Source organism: Myzus persicae, unplaced genomic scaffold, assembly GCF_001856785.1.
Source record: "Myzus persicae strain clone G006 unplaced genomic scaffold, MPER_G0061.0, whole genome shotgun sequence".
NCBI lineage: Eukaryota > Metazoa > Arthropoda > Insecta > Hemiptera > Aphididae > Myzus > Myzus persicae.
In genome coordinates this window covers 62,391-81,839 of record NW_019102568.1, presented here as the reverse complement: position 1 = coordinate 81,839, position 19,449 = coordinate 62,391, and the positions used below count along the sequence as shown (strand labels likewise).

General features: G+C 28.4%; 2 protein-coding genes across 3 annotated transcripts in view; one reads left to right on the top strand and one right to left on the bottom strand.

Annotated features, from left to right (window-relative positions):
- Positions 1-966: 966 nt before the first annotated feature.
- On the bottom strand, positions 967-5,107 carry LOC111032590 (ATP-dependent DNA helicase PIF1). Its single transcript, XM_022312972.1, has 7 exons — positions 4,661-5,107; positions 4,329-4,581; positions 3,606-3,874; positions 3,289-3,524; positions 2,894-3,216; positions 1,709-1,854; positions 967-1,634 (listed from the first exon to the last, which is right to left on the bottom strand). Exons 1-7 carry the CDS (start codon positions 4,988-4,990, stop codon positions 1,413-1,415), a joined length of 1,779 nt encoding a protein of 592 aa, XP_022168664.1. The 5' UTR covers positions 4,991-5,107; the 3' UTR covers positions 967-1,412.
- Positions 5,108-14,028: 8,921 nt separating this feature from the next.
- Positions 14,029-19,449, top strand: part of LOC111032572 (MICAL-like protein 2) — a 31,031-nt gene continuing 25,610 nt past the window's right edge. Inside the window, exon 1 of one of the 2 annotated variants that reach the window (XR_002604317.1) lies at positions 14,029-14,444. The gene's annotated coding sequence lies outside the window, so the exon portion shown is untranslated. The remainder of the gene's footprint in view (positions 14,445-19,449) is intronic. The other variant, XM_022312948.1, reaches the window with a different exon arrangement.

Here is a 19,449-nt window from a genome sequence, read left to right as displayed (position 1 = left end):
GTTACCCGACATTATTTTTATCACGTTATGTTACTTTTTCATTCAAAAAGTAATGCGTAATGAATTGTTACTTTTTCAAATATTTACGACAAATTCAGTCCATAACGAATATAATAAGAAGTAGGTATACTGTTAATAATTATATATAAATTGTATAGTAGTATGACTAGTATGTGTACCTAATACATTAATTATGTAGGTACACTATATTGATAATGGATGGATGTAATACTGATGAATAAAATGCGTAAAAGCCTGCATATTTTATAATATTCATCATTATTATCTAACATTTTCAGAATAGTAAATACATTTTACCGATTTTCAATTTTTCTCGAATATTTTAACACTCTTAACCTTTAGTTTATGTCATGGACTCTACATTCATAACTTATTTTAATAACGTGGAAAATAACACGTTGCTCCATAGAAATTACTTTTATAAGAAATTTCATTACAATTACGTTAATTTAAATAATATATAATCAAATTACTACAGCGTTACTGGCTACTACAATAGTAATTTGTATTCTTCAATACGTTACTACCCAACACTGAAACTAACAACTAAGTTCATGATCAAAACAATATATCATGAAATAACAAAGATATATAAACTATAAAATACCTTATGAGTTATGAATAGTTATACGATTTCAACCAATAAAATAAAGTGGTGGTTGTAATGTCAGGTGCAGCACAGGCTGCAGAGGCTGCACCCGTAGGACCGCCTATGAGTAGAATACAATTAATGTAATTCAAGAGTTGTGCTCAATTATAAACATGAAATTCTTTATAAAATGTACCTACTTGTTTGATGTATTGAATAGTAAAATAGCTCATTTTTAGAATAAAACAATATCTCAGTATCCAACATTTATTGCAATGAATGGTAATTATTATGATGTAATTTATTTGTATGAAAACATTTGAATTTTTTTAATGAAATAATGTATTACAACTTAGTATTTATCTTATTGAAAACACATATTTTATTAATTATATTTTGTCAATAAATTAAATAGGTAGATACATTAAGTATTAATGATTTGCAAGACAAACTAAACAATAATACATTTAAAATATAAACAATAGGATATATTCTTATATAATTATGATCTAAGATTACACAAACTCAAAAATAAAAATTTCATTTTAGTTTTATAATAATCATATAAAAATCTAACAAATTAAAAAAAATAATGTTAAGAAATTTCAAGAAATTGTTTGAGATCAAATGAAAAATAGCTAAATATCATTAGATATAAGTCTTTAACAGTTAAACATATTAAAAGTTATTTAAATATTAACTGATATTCACTATTCAGTTTACCTATTATAACAATCCAATTTATATGTATGTAGATTTCACCACTTTAAATTAGATTAATAGACCAGAACATTTTGTTATTTCATTTATTTCTTTTACCTAATATATACATTTTATCAGATTCAACAATTCTATCTAATTTATTATAAAACGATATCACATCAGGATTTGCCCAAACGTGTTTCTTGTCGAAATCTAAAATTCTTAAAGATGACAAACTTTTAGCTCTAGACAATGCAACATAAGCTTGCCCGGCTTCAAACACCCGCCCTAAAGATATTTCAACACAATCCAATGTTAAGCCCTAGAAAAAAATATCAATTATAATTAATAATATATATGTTATGACTAAATATATTATTATTATATTATAATAACCTGTGACTTATGAATAGAAAATGCCCAAGCTAATTTCAAAGGAACTTGTTGCCTTGAAATAAATTGTCCAGTAGGAGTTTTCACAATCCACTTTTCAGGTTTAATAGTAACTGTATTACCACATTTGAATTGGACACACGGAGAACCTAAAATGGTATAAAATAAACTAATATAATTATTAAGCTAATAACAAAATTTGAATGGGGGATAAACTTATAAAATCTTGTATTTAATACTTAATTTTAAATTCTTTATGATATACACATTGTATTCACATTGTCATTATTAAAAAACGGACCGTTAGGACTATTATAATTCTAATATTAAACTAAAAAAACCTTAAAATAATCTCTTAATAATTCTCTAACTGGTAACATATGCTGAAAAAATCTACGATTTTTTTTACTTCCAATAATTAAAAAAATTGTAAATCAGTTACAATAGAAACATATTATGTACAATAAATAATGTAAGTTAACATTGAACTCTGCAAAATTTATAACTAACATTTACCATCCATTTATTGCACACCCTGTATAATATGTATATTACTTCAACTTGAAAATAATTACTGCACACCTTTTCTTTGGTAAATAATTTAAGCTAAGTTACACTTAAGAGTTAAAACAACTAAACAAACTACAGAACAAATTCTATCATTTTTCATTTTTAAATTAAAGAAATTTTTTTAACGAAATATTTCAACTAGAGAAATGAACAAATAATACAATATATTCTTGAATATGAAATATAGGCTGAATAATTTTCAATCTTTAAAATATACTGTAATATACAGAATGCATTTTTTCCCCACAAATTCTGTACTGAATAATTTGACCAGATTATTTATGCCTGTGAGATGCATACAAACAAAAAAAAATTATGTAAAATTCTAATAATCCGCTTTCTAGTCATAAACAAAATAATATGGTAAGACTGGGTCAGTTGTACAACAACCAAGAAAATCCTAAATATCTGAGTTTAATTTTTAAGTACTTAATATGTTGCTCTAAACATAGAGAAATATAAAAGAAAAAACACCAGATATTGAGCTTGTAAATCGTAATACTCTAGATTATAACATCAAATTTAAATGATGTGCTTATAAAATAAAATTATGTATATTACTAAATCAACTAAGATCCTACACAAATATAGCAATAATCAATTAACTAATCAACTAACCATTTTTATCAAAATCTTTGACCACTCCTCTAGCACCATTTACTAGCCCGGATGATACACTTATGTTTTTTAATAACATTACTTGAGCACCAGTCTTAAGAACAAATGATTTTGCCACAGGAGTATGGTCATCTAATGTTTTTGTTGGACCACTATCAAAAGCTTCAAATTTATATACTTTTCCTGGTAAATCAAATATTTTTTTTTGATTTATCATTTGAGCATCAGCTGTCCGACAACAAAGACGTGTAGGTACAATTCCATTTTGTTCTAATAAATTAAACGATGTGGCTTTTAATTTTGTTGCTGTATCTGGATTTATACTGAAAATGTCCAGATATTAAATTTATCTACCAACCTGTTCATTTTAAAGTCCAAGACATTATTTTACTTACTTTCCTAGGCGTAGTTCATTTAACATTTTTACAAACTCATTATCTGACTGTCTATGAACAAACTTCAAGTTGAAGCAACGAAAACGACACTCTGTCCAAGTCTTGGTTTGGAAACAGAATCTAGATTTTCCTTGTTTCACAGGAGGTAATTGCAAAAAATCACCACACAACACTAATTTTATACCACCAAATGGTTCATCTCGTCTGCGTACAGCTTTTGCTATTTTGTCAAGTTTCTAAAAAACAAATAAAAAACCGTTTTTTATAATAACTGAAATGACAATTTAAAATGTAATAAAATATAATATAATAGTCACTTCAAAGTATTCCCCATCTACCATTGATATTTCATCAATAATAAGTATTTTACATTTACGCCAAACTTGTGCAGCTGACGATTTAGATGCCATTTCAATACCTCGTTCAATAGTGCATTCACCAATACCGATACCAGCAAAGGAGTGTAACGTAACTCCTCCAATAAGACAAGCTGATGCACCAGTACTAGCAGTCACCATTGTTACATCGGGTGGTAAGGTATTGACAATGTAACGTAATAAAAAAGATTTACCTGTTCCGGCACTACCTGAAAATGTGTAAGAAATTTGAATTTTAGTTTTTTTATTTTCATACAGAATCAAAGATATAAAAATAATTTATGATATCAATATACTAAAACATTTGATAAACTTTAAATAGGCATAAATAAAATCAATGACATTTTTCTAAATTATGAAAATATGTTAAGTTTTATAAATCTTAGATTTATTTATTTTTCATTACATGTTACCCATCATCTTTTTTTTTTAGTTTTTGAATTACCAAATTAATATTTTATTTTAAACGCAAAACATCGAAATACAATAAAAAAGATTTTCAGCACTAGAAATAATGGTACTTTTGTATGGTTATGTATGTACTAGGATGTGGTATGAACTGACTTTTTTATATTTAGATGGGCATTATTCGTTTTCAGTAACTAGTTTGACATTTGAATAATAGTTATATTTTAATGTATACAATCAAAATAAATTACTTACCAGTAAAAAAAATGTTATTATTGGTATTAATAGCTTCAACTACCTCACGTTGTTCATCAGTTAGTTTATCTTTTAAATTAACTAAATAACTTTTTTTGACACTTTGGTTTATCAATTCATCATTTAATTTCTTTTTTTTCATACTTGGGCCTTCTAATTTATGATCAACACGCCCAATATCTTTAATATTTATGGGACTGATTTCTTCAGTAGAGCTACTTTTAACAGCTAAAAGTCGATCCCGGATTTTTACCTACAATTTTACATAGCGGTAAATAAAATACACAATACTCTCATTTTGCTACAGTTACACTGTATATTATTTGGCATACCTGAGGTGAATCTTTTCGTCCTGTCACCTTGACAAAAAGGGTCTTTAGAAATTCGGCCAATTGTGCAACAGGAGCATTTGAAATCATCATCATGACTTTATCAGTTTTAAAATGGATTGTTGCTTTGCCATCACTAGCAAAACGTTTGTGTACTGCAATGTCTTTCAATGCTAAACGGTGAACTACACCTTTGTCGGCTGATACATCAATGAAAATATCTCGAAAGTCGTTGCGAGTCAATACTAGTTTGGTTGTCAATGACTTGAAACGTTTCAATACAACACCTTGAGCGTTTGACCATTCCACAGAACAGGAACATTGCAACATCATTACTTAACTGAATGTAATTTCGTATATAAAAGTAATTAGACTATAAACTATACAACAAAATGTTTTAATGAATTACTTAAAATTTAAAATTTGAACAAGCAACAATACAGGGGTATAATAAATTATATTATTATGTACAAATGTACAATAGTCAATGGCACAATGGTAGGTAAATAAAAAAAAAAAAACAAACTTATAACCGTTATTATAGATGGCGCTGCAGTTCCCCACCTGAAAGTAATGATAAGTGATAAAACATGATTGAAAATGTTGAGATAAAAAAAAAGTGACCGGTGCACACTGTCTGCACGAACATGTATATTAATAAAGACCGGTGTAAGTGTGTAACCACTAACCACGATTTAAGATAGTTCAACCAAAGAGTTGTTCCTAAGTAAATGGTATATTCACACCTCGTCGCGTGTCGTGTCGTGTAGTGTAAACCACAATATTTTTGCGTGCTCTAGTTATTCGGTATTCCCTTTCCTATTAAATTTTAACATTTTATAAGTTTAACTTGCCGTCCTCCCAAGGTCTGGTTAGAAAAAAAAGATCTAATTTGAATTTCGATATTTTTAAGTCAATATCGAGTCATCTAGATCAGCATTCGCTTGATAGGTATGCAATTTACAACGTCCTACAATTTGCAAAATACTTTTGCATCCTCGTTCTGTTTTATCTGCTATCATCACCTACCGGCTACCAATACCTAGTTATATTACATTAATTTATTATACAACCATAACATTTTTAAAAATCGTTCTAACATAATATAGCACATGGTGTAATACACACAAGTACACAACGACACAACGACACAACGACACAACGTCACAACATTATAGGCATGGAGACATTCGGTCAATACTTGATTACTATTTATGGTCCATAATACAAAAGGTTTTGTTGTAAAACAAATTGATCCATGGTTGTAATAACTTTTAATATTTATTTTTTTCAAATATTGTATGGAATTATTATTTTTAATTTTAATATGGACGAGATGTATTTTAAATTATATTTAATCCAATATCCCAATGCCTGTGTTTCGAAAAATATTTCTTCTAGTTAGGTATCTAACCACTATTTCCTCAAAATATTTTGCTCCAATGATAATTTATTCCAAACTGACTTGGAAAAAATGTTTTGGAACTACAGAATGAAGAATATATTGTCCAGGTATAATTATTATTGAAATCTAAAACAGAACCATGAACGTCAATAAATGCAATATACCAAGTAATTTAATTATTAACCAACGAAAACCAAAGTTTAAAATAAAAACACAATAAAAATCGTATTATACAGCGTCAGCTGGCCATGAATGTCAACAATCGTCACGGGCGAGCTTTCACGAGAGCATTTTGAATAGTTGAGTTCAGCAGTGGACAGGTGGCGCCGCTGTTTTTACCTAATCCCGTCCGCGAACAATAATATTTCGAACGGACCTATATCACGGCCGTAGAACTCGTATTCGGTGTACACCACGGTCTTAGATTGTGCGTCCTTTAGTCTTTAACATCAGTGATGACCGAAAGGGGCAGCTAATGCCCCATTACACCACGATTAGTTATTTTTTAATTATACCTTGTTTAATTATTGACATGTTTTTTGTTTGGCTTAGTTTGATTTAATTTATTGTAATTTCAAAGTAGTTACAAATTAAATGTAGGTACTACAAAAATAATAAGTATGCAAACAAATTTTTCTCCAAAGCCTGACAAGAGTTCAAAAAGTTCCTTAATTTTATATTTTACACTGGGTTATCAACGCTGTTTACAAATTAAAATACAAATGAAAAATAAAAAACAACATTGCGGAATATAATTACAATTTGTTTTGAAACGAAAACAAATTATTAAGATTATAGTACAGAAAAAAAAATAAAAGTAAATTTAGTAAGTTGCTATTCGATTTGTGACATTAAAGTTAAGTTTAAGTTTTAAGTTTTTTTTTTAAAGTTTTTATTAAGTTAAAGTTATCAAAACTGTTAGGTGGACATCGAGACAGGGTTTGAGTGCTTAGCCCCCCCCCCCCAAAAAAAAAATTAGAACTCTTTGGAGGATTATTGCATTATTCTGGTCCCCTAAAAAAATTAGACCAAATGTTCCATTATGATAAAGTGGTACACCTGAAAATCTATCGGATATTTTTTGTTACCTGATCTAGTTAATATTTGTCTCGATTAAGTACAAATACAGTCATACAGACACTTATAACAGTAAATTTACGCATCGTCATCCGAAATTCCCAAAAAACAATTTGGAGCCGTAGTGATTGGTTTAATGTTATGGTTAGTAAATGGTATAACACAATGGTATGTATTCCCACTTTATAATCCATAATATACTAGACAGTAAAATCCAATCTTACCCAAGGCATAGGTCCAGTTACCACTTACCATGAAGTCCACAAAAACAAATTACAAACATTTGAATCGCAAATTATCATATATTTTAAAATGATTTTTTTCTTGAAACCATGGTTCAAGGTGAAGTCACCCAGAATAATTATTCGGTGGTGAAGTCATCCAGTGGCGAAGCTAGGCAGGGTAAAGTGTTAGCTCCCCCTCCCCCCCCCTTAAAATATTTTCCCTAATAAGTAATAAATGTATTATGTATATTTTATATTATTTATACCCAAAAAACTGTACAAAACTTAATTTCATTTATACTTAAAATCTAATCCCCCAATTCATAATCCTGGCTATTCCACTTCGTCACCTATTGACTATAGTGTGTATCACGAAGAAATGAAATTGTAATGTAAAGTCACGTCTTTTTATTCAAATCTTCGTCTTACATATCCTATAGTGTGTTGTAAGCTTCAATGTATATGACCATGACGAATATATTATAAAAGGTATAAGAAATTACGTGGTCACTGATCAGGTTCGAGCAAATTATTTGTAGCGACCACAAAAACTTGTTATAAGTTTCTCAGATTTGATTTTTTGTTCGCACTACCTCTATAATTTCTAACAACAATATTATGTCGAATGTAAGTGTCACATAATATTTGCATGGTTTACTTTCAGTTTGATTCTTTCAGATTTTGAGCGGAGCGATGAATGTACGTAAATTGTATTTAAAATGATGTGTTTTTTTCTGTCTGTCATCAACATTTGGTATAAAAATAATGCTCCAATTTTCGACGTTAGTATCTTTTCTGATAGAAAAGTGACAATAATTGGCACTTTTAAGTTCTTAGAATTAAAAATGTCTCAGTAAGTTTAGAAAGCGTAGAAAAAAACAAATAAAGTAAAAAAAATGGTAATTTTTACACAAAACTAATTTTCGAAAAAAATTGACTATATTTTTCTAGTGTAACTAAAAAAAAACTAATAACCATAGATACTCAACATTACCGCCAACTGTTAAAATTACCATTTTTCAAACATTGTAAAATTTTCAAACTATTTTTACCCATTTTGAGCTATCTATAGCCATGATAATTTTTCTAAATGTTGTGAATTTTTTTTCATAGATAACATTTTAATAGAATATTTCCCACACATTGTTCTATATTAAAAAAAAACAAGTCGACCATAAAATTACGCTTTTTATAGCCATGAGATACTTTCGATTTTTCGAAAAAAAAAACTAAAAAATATCAAAAATATTAAACGTCTATTGAAGTTAGCACACAAAGAAAAGCCAATATATTTTGAAAATTAAATTTTATCTAGAAAATGATAATCCATGTAAACCTAATTATTAAACCATACAATTACCAAAGGTATATGTATTTGTATATAAAATAATTGTATAAAATATTTATACAGATTAAATAAGCAATAGGTACAATTATTATTAAAACATTAGCTGTCACGCCATGCTATAGCAGTCTTGATTTTTAATTCATAGGACACCATGAATGCCATAGCATGAGCTATAGCATTTGCCATAGAATTAGCCAGTTCAAAGTTACCCTAAAAATTGATAAAATTTGTTGTAACGCTATAGAACAGCGGTTCTCAAACTTTTTTTTCGCGTACACTCATGTGTATTATTAATCTGTCGAGTACTACTGATGTCTATTTCCATGTGATCATGTTCAAACAAAATTTAAAATATTCATTTATTTACTCTCAGTTCTATCACTTTGTGGCTTTTTGCTTACCGACATGTAGTCTTCCGCGTACGACTAGTGGTACGCGTGCCATAGTTTGAGAACCTCTGCTATAGAAGGTAGTTAATGCCGTCAATGTGTTAATTAATGAGGTTACAGTCTACAGTTTAGACTTTAGTATTTAGACATGGAGGTACACGATTTTAACTTAACGTGTTTTCTCAGATTAACTAGAAAAACTTAGTTTTTATAATGGACTCTTTAATTAGGGATATAAGTAAGTTAAATAGCTGAATACAAAAAGATGTTATGTTACCAGTTCTAATCTAATCGCTCTGCTTAGCCTATAGGTACATAATATAGTGATCCCAAAAATTTAAGAATGTAGGAATAAACGTATTACCAATATCGGCTATATCTGATATCATAATAAATTTAAAAGTGAAAAGTACTAAAAGTTAACAGTAACACGCATACAAAAAGTATTTTGTCAAACTAGACACTTTGTAATTGGGTAAGTTGGTAAGTTACTGTAAATTGTAGATACTTAATAGATACCTTAAATATGAATTCAATGATAAATTAATCATCGCATACGAAAAAATGATTCTGACTCTGACAGTCTATTATATTAATATGTTTATATTTTATGGTATATTTATAATTTATATGGCTATTATAAATTATAATACTTACTTATACTTTTTTATTTTTATTAACACGCGGTATTATTTAATAAATTATTTATGAAATTATAATTTATTAAAATAATTTATATTTAATATTTATTATATTAGTATATATTCAATATTTATTGTTGTTATTAACTTTTGAGTTACCAACTTACTACAGTATAGAATAGTGTGTAGTAGAAATAGGCAATAATAGCATAACATTAATGTAAATCTTTTGAAAATGTCATTGTATACCTGCATCAAATATAAATAATATAATACTAATAATAGGTATACGTAAATGATTCAAAACTTATGAAAAATATTTTTGAATTACAACAATGTAACTAAAATCATTTTTCTTTGTAGGTACCTATATATAATTTTGTCCTAATTTGAATTTAATATATGTCTTGAGGAATCTCTCATTAAATGTTTAAGCTTTTTGACTGATCGAATCATTTTTTATGTTACAGTAACAAAACAATTTAAAATGTCTATAAATAGCTCAAAATATTTAAAAAATTATACCATGTATAGAATCTGCTAATATAAACATTTGGTAAAATACATGTTTTTCCCTTTTTTAGATTCTGAAAAAAGCGATGGTGACTTATTGATGTTACGATAAATTATGTGTGTTTTGTTGTTGTGTCTATGTCCATTCTACACGATAAGTAATCGAAACTTTTCCCTAGATTTCCAACTTCAGCAGTTCAGCATATTGTCTAGTGAATTAAAATTTAAAATACCCTTAATTTTTAAAACCATCAATAAAAACAAAAACAAAAAAGTGGGCATTCTGCTGCACATTCGGTGTCTAAGTAGGTTGTGCTAGGTGGATGTGTTAAATTAGAATTCATCAGAATTATATAAGATCATTGTATACAAAAAACGATTCTGTGCGAAGATAATTTGCCAGCCTATGACATTACTATAAGTAGGTATATTTTATGATATTATTATGATTAAAGTAATTTATTTTATTTTATAATAGGCATAATAGTATACCTACTTATAAGTTATACTACTATAGTAGCCAGTAGGTTAAATTTATTTTTGTCAAAAAAATTGCATTTGAAAATGTCATTGTGTGTACAAAGTATAATAATAAATTACATATGTATTCTAAAAGTTTAAAGTACCCCTGAATAAAATTTTTAAATTATAATAAAATAACTGAAATCGTGGTTCTTTTCTTTGTTTTAATATTATGTTTAATTTCGTCCAAATTCGAACTTAAATTAACTATAAAAAAATTGTGTGGATGTGTTTTTTTAAATTTTTGGGTTGCAGAATTAACTACTTAAGTGCAATCTTGTTTTTAATTTTTAGCTATAAGAGTTGACCATTTTATACATAATACATACTAATTAACATTACTAACTACAAACTAATTTGTAATTTTTGAATTTCATAAATTTTGTTAAAGTTTGAACTTTAAATAAATGATTATAAAAAAAATCATGGCCATGTATTTTAAATATTTTTCAACTGCTATTGTGAAAATATATCAAAGACCTCGAATTTAATTTTTAAGCATTTCGACCCAACGGAAAAAATTTTACTGGCATTTATATAGAAAAAAAACTAAAAAAAATTAAAATAGAAAATGTCCGCTAACAGCTCAAAACGAGCAAAATATATTGAAACATTTATCAAGCATAGAAAATGATAATATAAATATATGATGAACATGTCAATTGTTTACGGTAATTCGTTTGGTAAGAACAAAATAAGAAAATCGTTCCATAAGAAATCAAGTGAATCCAATGTTGTAAACATTTGAACTTCTGAAGCTCATATAAATTGAATTTGACTTTCCAGTAAACTTTTTTTTAGAGTCATATCAAAAACCAAATCGATTTTGTCGAAAACTGATTTTACGGAAAAATTACCGTTTTTCCTTAACTTTTTTTTGTTTTTCAGGTGCGTTTGAAAATTACTAGGAATTTTAAATGTTGACCTCCCAAATGTATCAACTAAATTCCACCTGAAAAAATACTGAAGTTATAAATCGAAGCATTATTTTGACTACTTTATCGTGTACGAAGACACACAAAAAAAAAAAAGTACCACATATTATTGTAAAATGAATACATTCATCGTTTCGCTCAGAATCTAAAAATGAAGAAAAACACAAACATTCATGAATTTCAGTTTTTGACAAAATCGATTTTGTTTTTTAGTGTGGCTAGGTTAGGCTAGGTCAAATAAAATAAATAACTGTATGTACTTGAAATTTTCACAGAATGTTTATATTAACGTTTTCTATATACACCATACAATTTTCCATTTTGACTCTTTTTGAGCTATTTTTAAGAATTATAAAATGTCGATTGATATTGATGTTGAAAATCTTATTGATAAGCATTTTATCTACTTGAGAAGGGTCTTCAGACATAAAAGAATATACATCATTATTGTGAAATCAATGCATTTATCATTTCTCTCCGAATCTAAGACACACATCATTGTAAAGTCTGGTCCATTTATCGCTACGTCCAGAATATACATTTTATAAGGTCTTATATATAATTTAAATAGAATATCACACTACAACTCCACTTTATATTCAAAATATAGGCATATAAAATAACAATAGTATAAAACATATAATAAGGTATGGCAATCACAATTTCCACTCGTTTATGTATACCCATAAATATTAATTATTTTAACAACAAAATAAATACGATTATACACAATTCAAGGTATACCAATTTGGCAATTTGCAGACTTATATTACCCAATAGTGCATGATAATTATTACCCAATGAATACATAGTTTGCAATGTTTGCATAAAGATATGATCATTTTTTATTTTTCATCTTATTATCTTTGTATACATAGTTTTATACAAAATGAAATTATTTTTACCTTTATACAAAATAATTATTGAATTTAAGTTGATGTCTAGCTGTTATGCAAATATTAGGTATAAGATAAATTCCGATATGAGAATATACCTAATTAAAAATTATTATAAACAAAAGTGTGTAACAGAATGTCTTAATGTATACCTACTTTAAACTTGTTCATATTTATTCATTCAAATTATTCCACGGGTATTGCATAAGTATAGCACTATTGCCCTAAACAGAGTTTGATTTCAAGTGCAACATGCCAACATCAACATGAGATCGATCTGTGATCCATCCCATTTGGTAATTACTAATTAACTATGCACCTGTTTTAATAAATGATAGCCTTAAATCATGTAACCAAGTGAACTTCTAAATTCTAAATAAAATATCAATCACATAAAAAAATAATGTCCTTATAATATTATACTAGGTACTGATGTTTTAAGTAAAATAAAGTATCTATAAATATAAACAATTTAAAAAGTTTGTAATTAGTACAAATTTGCTGCTGTTAATGCTCACGAAGTTCGCGCCAATGATTTGAACTTTTACTCATTCAGTATCCATAAGAATTTACTCCAAGGTTTGCCAAAATATGAACATATTTGTAGTAGTATATGACTAATAAATTGTAATTTTTAATGTATCAGAAATTATTGTTTTCTGAATACTTGATAGGTACTTATATTCCTATAAAGTGCTTGGTAGCTTATTATTATTTTGTATACGAACAATCTATCATCAAGTAGGTAACATGATTAAAATTTAAAAGTAATGACTAATGAGTATAGAGAACTAGGAAGTTGGTATTCTCAGATACCCATGTATAGACCCCAGACGTATTATAGTATAAGGTTAGATAGACAGCCAACAGCTTATATATTATTAGTATATAATTATACCATTTATGATTATTATTTATTATTATTGTTGTTGTTATTGTTCCTCGTTCTAGTTGTCTAGGATAAGGCCATTGAGGTTATAAGGTTAAGGTCTAAACCATCTAAACTAGTACCTAAAATAGTAAAGTAAAAATCTTAAATCTTTATAGGTCTAGGTTTTCTTTCTTTTCTTATTATTTTATTTCCGTCATACTCGACAGACGACGGAAAAAACAGCTCGGGTATTACAAAAAAAAAAAAATGCTGACTACTTATAATATATACGAGACAAGACGTGAATATTTTAGATTATGTTATAGACTATAGTAATATTTTAATGTAGTATTATAATGTTATTTATATACAAAGACATTAGACAATTATACAGACTATGATGAGACTACGACTGTCAGGGAGAGGAGGCCGTGTCCGAGCTCGCTTGCAGCAGCTACTGACCTACATCGGTTGAGCGGACGTCGGTTTTCCGTCGCTGCACGTGGCATCACTGTGCAACTGTTGCTCCCGCTCAGCGGTCGTTTTATTTCGCGTGTTGGTAATCGCCTCGCACACACATGCGTTGCGTGTTAACTTCTCTCAGCTTTTCGTTCCCCGGTTACCGTGTGGCGTGTCCGGCGCTACGACAGTCGTCAGTCGTCACTCGTCGGTCTTCTGTGCTGTAAAGTCACTGCTTCCCTCGTCGTCCGCGAACAGTTTTTATTATTATTTTGACATTTTTCGTCGTATCAAATTCCGGCGTGTTATCAATTTTCCGCTCATTCTCTCGCCGTTGATACGCGACAATATTCTGAATCGGAGGTGCAGGTGCGACTGACAAGACAAGTACGGTCTACGACGATATCGGCAATATACTTCAGCTATACATTACGCATTTACGCCCAAATATTGATTTCCAGTTGGCTGGGAAACCGACATAAAATTTAAGCTACTTTTCTGAAACAGGTCAGTACTCAGTGCCCTTTGTCTTAATTCGTCATCATTAGATCAAACGATTATTATTATTACCTAGTACCTACATCCGAGATCATTTAGCCGTTTAGGGTGTATCTCTATCGATGAAATAAAAAGTAAATACGTTTAGGTAGTGGTGGGTGGGTTGGTTGGTTATGTGTTCACAATTTATTATTGTGTTAATATTCTGTAATTTGTGTAAATTTATTTGAACATTATCACAAAATTATATTATAAGTAGGTAGACTCGCCCACGTCACTACATATAGGTTACTACGTTAGAGGAAAGAATAAAGATGACCTTTTCTCTTACTCATAACAATGTTTGTCCAACGGATTGTTTTTTTTTAAATACTGTTATTTACTAAAAATCAATGAGTATTTTGTGTTTTCAAACATATCGCGTATTGTTCTATGTATACATGTAATTTGTGTATTTTAAGCAATGTATATAGGTACATAGGTACTTGAATATTGGTAAATATGACTAATATTTAAAAAAGTATAGAGATTATTGTTTCCGTTGAAGATACAATTGTTTGCACTTATAAAATAAAGTTACAATAATTTAAAGTTGTTTAGTTAATTGGTTTTTGTTATTAGTTTCTTATAGTTGTTACTTGTTAGTGTTGTTACTTAGTTTGAAATAAAAACGCCTCTTAATTGTCTTGCATTAGGTATTCTTAGTTAGTTTGAAACGAAAAATAGTTATACAACAATATTTTGACTTGACTAATTAATAAATTATTTGATTTCGTGTATTATAATGAAATACTCGAATCAAATCGTTAATCTCGAAAAAATATTTACTTATTAACTTATTGTTACCCTAGGAAAAATCAAATAGTTAACAAATTCTTCCCACAGGTAAACATAAATAATGTAGATAATAGATAAGTAGATAACCCGGTTAATGCATTGTACCCGCTGTAGAAATCGACCTATATTAAGTGTGTGTATTTACTATTTTCTAATAAAATGTATGCATCATAGTAATATGTAGGTAGGTATTAAAGTAAATATCATTTTTTTCCAAATTAGGTGTTATGCAATTTGACATTTGTCTTACAAAACAGAATTAATTTTTAACGTAGAACTTGTGTGGATGTTAAAGTAAGTTGATTACGTAATATTTTTGTTACTAGGTATCTTTGTATATTTCGTACACACTGAACTAAAACTGCCATCGCATTTTGTTATCTATGTATATTAGTTTTACAATAATGTGTTTTCACATTACTTTTTTTTCGGTGTTTTTGTGGCAATATTAGCAATATTTTTCGTGTAGCCCGATCAACATAAATTGTATTATAAATAGGTCAGTTTTTTTATTTTTCATGTACCTAAAAAAATAACATTATAGATATGCGTAGAGAATATGGAATGTGTTTCACATCTGCATTCAACAAAATCTTCACAATTTTTTGTTATATTGAATTCTGCACATAAAATAGTTTTACGAATGTCATGATTTACAGTGTACTTTATCTATGCGCTTTCAAAACATGTTAAATAATAAATAATTCATACGATCCTGGCTTGCGCTGACGTGAGTAAAATGAGACGATTTCCCAACACCAGAGTTCAAACTTAACAAAAATAGTTTGAATTAGGACTTAGGAGACACTATTATGGATTTTGGTGTTTACGGCTTCGGGGTCCCCCGGCATAATGCACGAGATCCTTATTGCACCTGCGGTTAAATAATTGCGACTGCAATATATACATGGTATCTAAATTATGTTTATATTGCATACATTATGCACATTACACATAGCCATATAAACAGTGCGTAAGTAATAAAAAAAAAATGTAATAAAAAGAGAAGTAAAGACGGACGTTCTTGGAGACTTAAGGAGTTTTATGCTGTTTGTAAAAAGGAAGATATACCTTCTCCTCACAGTCCCACCACAATTAAACATTATACACACAATTTTATGTCTGTTATACCTATTACCTATAGGTACCTATATAATAGTTACTGCAGTGGTCTGTGAGTATAATATACAATTTTTATATTCTTATTTTATGCGTTTGTCCCCGTACTTGTAATAGGTAGATATATAGCCGTATAGCCGTATAGGTTTGTATTTATTTATACTTGCGACACCGTCTAAAATTCACGACAGGTGCCTAATCATGTATTTAGGTACATTGATTTTATTGTATTGATTAATATATTAATAATGTGTTGTTTATTACAATTGTTTTAAAACATTTTGAAGTGTACCCGCGTCAAACAATTTTGAAGAATAAATATGTTGGTCTATTTTCTCTTTAGGTATAATAATTTTGTTTGGAATTTATCTGATATTATATTAAATTAAAATATAAGTTCTTTGAAGGGTTGCCATATAACTGATTTTACCACTTAATAATGGTGTATAGTTCGAGTCCCGTGTATTTTCAGATTAAAGAGGGTTAGAGTATAGACATCTGCAGGTATAGTTAAGGAATATCGCTTAAGGTTATTGTCAGATAAAAATCAAACCAAACGACTCCTGTGATGGTTCACCTTTTGAATACGTGTTTGTTAGGGCCTATGGTCTGTGAAACGTGAAAAAAATAAAAATAATGTTGGGTAGGTGGGTACGTCCTATACATGCATTATGACACATTGTATAATATATTATATATATTATATATATACAATCATCCATATATTATTTGACCAGATCTTATCCCTCTCAGTCTTGGTTTTCTTCCCCATTTTTCTCCCTCATAGAATTCCACTTGCGCCATAAATACTAAGAAACAATAGGTAATATTTTTAAACTTGTTTCGTGACGTTTATTGCCCTCTTTAAACGCTTACCTACACACCATTGTCTGATATTTTCTTAATTAGAGACCGCAGAGTGTCTGCGTTATTCTTAGAACAAGGGGAAGATATATGTAACGAGAGGGACGTTTCGGCACTCGATCATTAATGCATCCCTATAAGCTATAATATTATTATTTAAAAACAAAACTACCTTCCTTGTGTTGTGTTCAATTAACAAAACAATATAATACGTATTACCTAATTCTGTATGCAAAGTAAAGTTTTGTTACTCATTATGACCTGTTGAGTTTACCCGCCCATTTGTTTGAAATAACAATACACATATTTAATATATTTTTTCATATTATGATGTTATTTAATTATTTTACTATAATTTTTTGTTTTGAATTTTTACTATATCTATATGTAATACCTACCTAGTCTGGATTTTACTTGTAAAACATGTTTTGAAGCGACATCTGTTACAAATGTTCATGTTGTTGAATAGTCCCTACAGAAACTAGTCGCATAATATACATACTATGATAGGTCAGTTTTTATCTGAGTTTTTAAATTTCACTGCAATTTTTGAGAATATTACAAAAATGATGAAAAACCTTTAGGGAAAGAAGAAGTACCTACTTAATACTATTAAAGTGTATTGTTTTTATACGGTTTTATTCATTATCATCATTTTCATGTATAAGTTACGGTAATAAAAAAGTAACGCATGCATCTGTTTCTTTTCTTCAGTAGTGAATATTATACTGAATAGTTAGGTTTTGTTAAAATATGACAGAATCCCCGAGCTTATAAATAACATTGTTAAAGGTAAAAAACACTTTGTTGTGAGCTCAAATATTTAGGATTGTTGATTTAATATAAACAATTTTAAGTAAATATATTTTCTGTAAATTGAGTTTTATTGCTAAAAATCTTATTTAACTACATTAATTAAGTATAGTAGGTTTTTAGTTAGTTTTTAATATTGATGAGCAGGACCACAACTATGAAAAAAATATTATATTGAGTATTTTAATGTTAAGTATAGCTGATAAGAGGTTATGCAGTTGTTGTAATCTGTATTTCATCGTTTTTGTTAGTAAATTAAAATAGGATTATTAGGTCACGATTCTCACTTCTGAGTGGCGGCAACCAGTTCGTTTGATCAACAAAACAACATTAACGTTGAACTGGTAAATAACCACTAGGTACTAGCTCGAATAATAAAATAAAAGCCATTGTCCCCGGAGGCCAGATTAAATCATAACAGGTTTTTTTTGGTGCCTCGAGTTTAAAAGAAGTAAGCCTTTTAATTTGTATTGTACATTTGTGTAGCGGTGCCTGTTCTTAAAAATACCATTTTTTTTTGAATTTATTCTTCTTTTTCAAAGCCGACCGAATTAATAATAGGCGTCTACTGGAGACCCCTGTGGTTGCCAGATAAATCAAACACAGTTTGTAAACGACGAAAACACAAGAAATATTGTGAATAAGATACCGATTTTTGGTCCAATCACTCCTATCTTATAAATCATCTATTGAGTTGAAAGAAACATGTTTTTAAATCTCTTACTTGTATAACGTTATTAATTAATATTAGTTTGACTTTTTAGTTTTGTTTATAAAACCTAATAAATAAGTGTAAATTAATAATTTCCAATGATTTTAAGTTGATAACTTACTAGCCAATTTTAATCTAAATAGTAATTCCCAAATCAAACTCTAAATAAATTCTAATAAATTCTAATAAATAAATAAAACTCTAATAAATTAATATAAATATATACGTGGGAAAATGTATACTCTCTAGGACTTCCTCGGTAAAATTTACTTTTTATCAACAGTTGTTTTTATTGTTTATAGTTATTTATAGTATAATATCACAAAACAATAAAAAGGCATATATTGAAACCGACTGAAACTTACTAGATACAATTAAAAATTTGTTCACAAAGTTGTGTAATTTATATATCATAATTCAAATTTATTTTTAAGTTGAATTAAATTAAATGTTATGTACTTTTATGTATAGTTGTAGAATGTATAGTAGTCTCAAACATAAAAAAAATGTGATTATAGCGCTTTTCTAAGTGTAAGATACAAAAATATAATACTATTAAAAATTTGGAAACAATACCATTTTTAAGATAAAATTGTTTTTCGGATTTACATGTTTTAAATATTGACCAACTCTGATTATACTGAGTCCTGAAGTTTATTTTTATTTGGG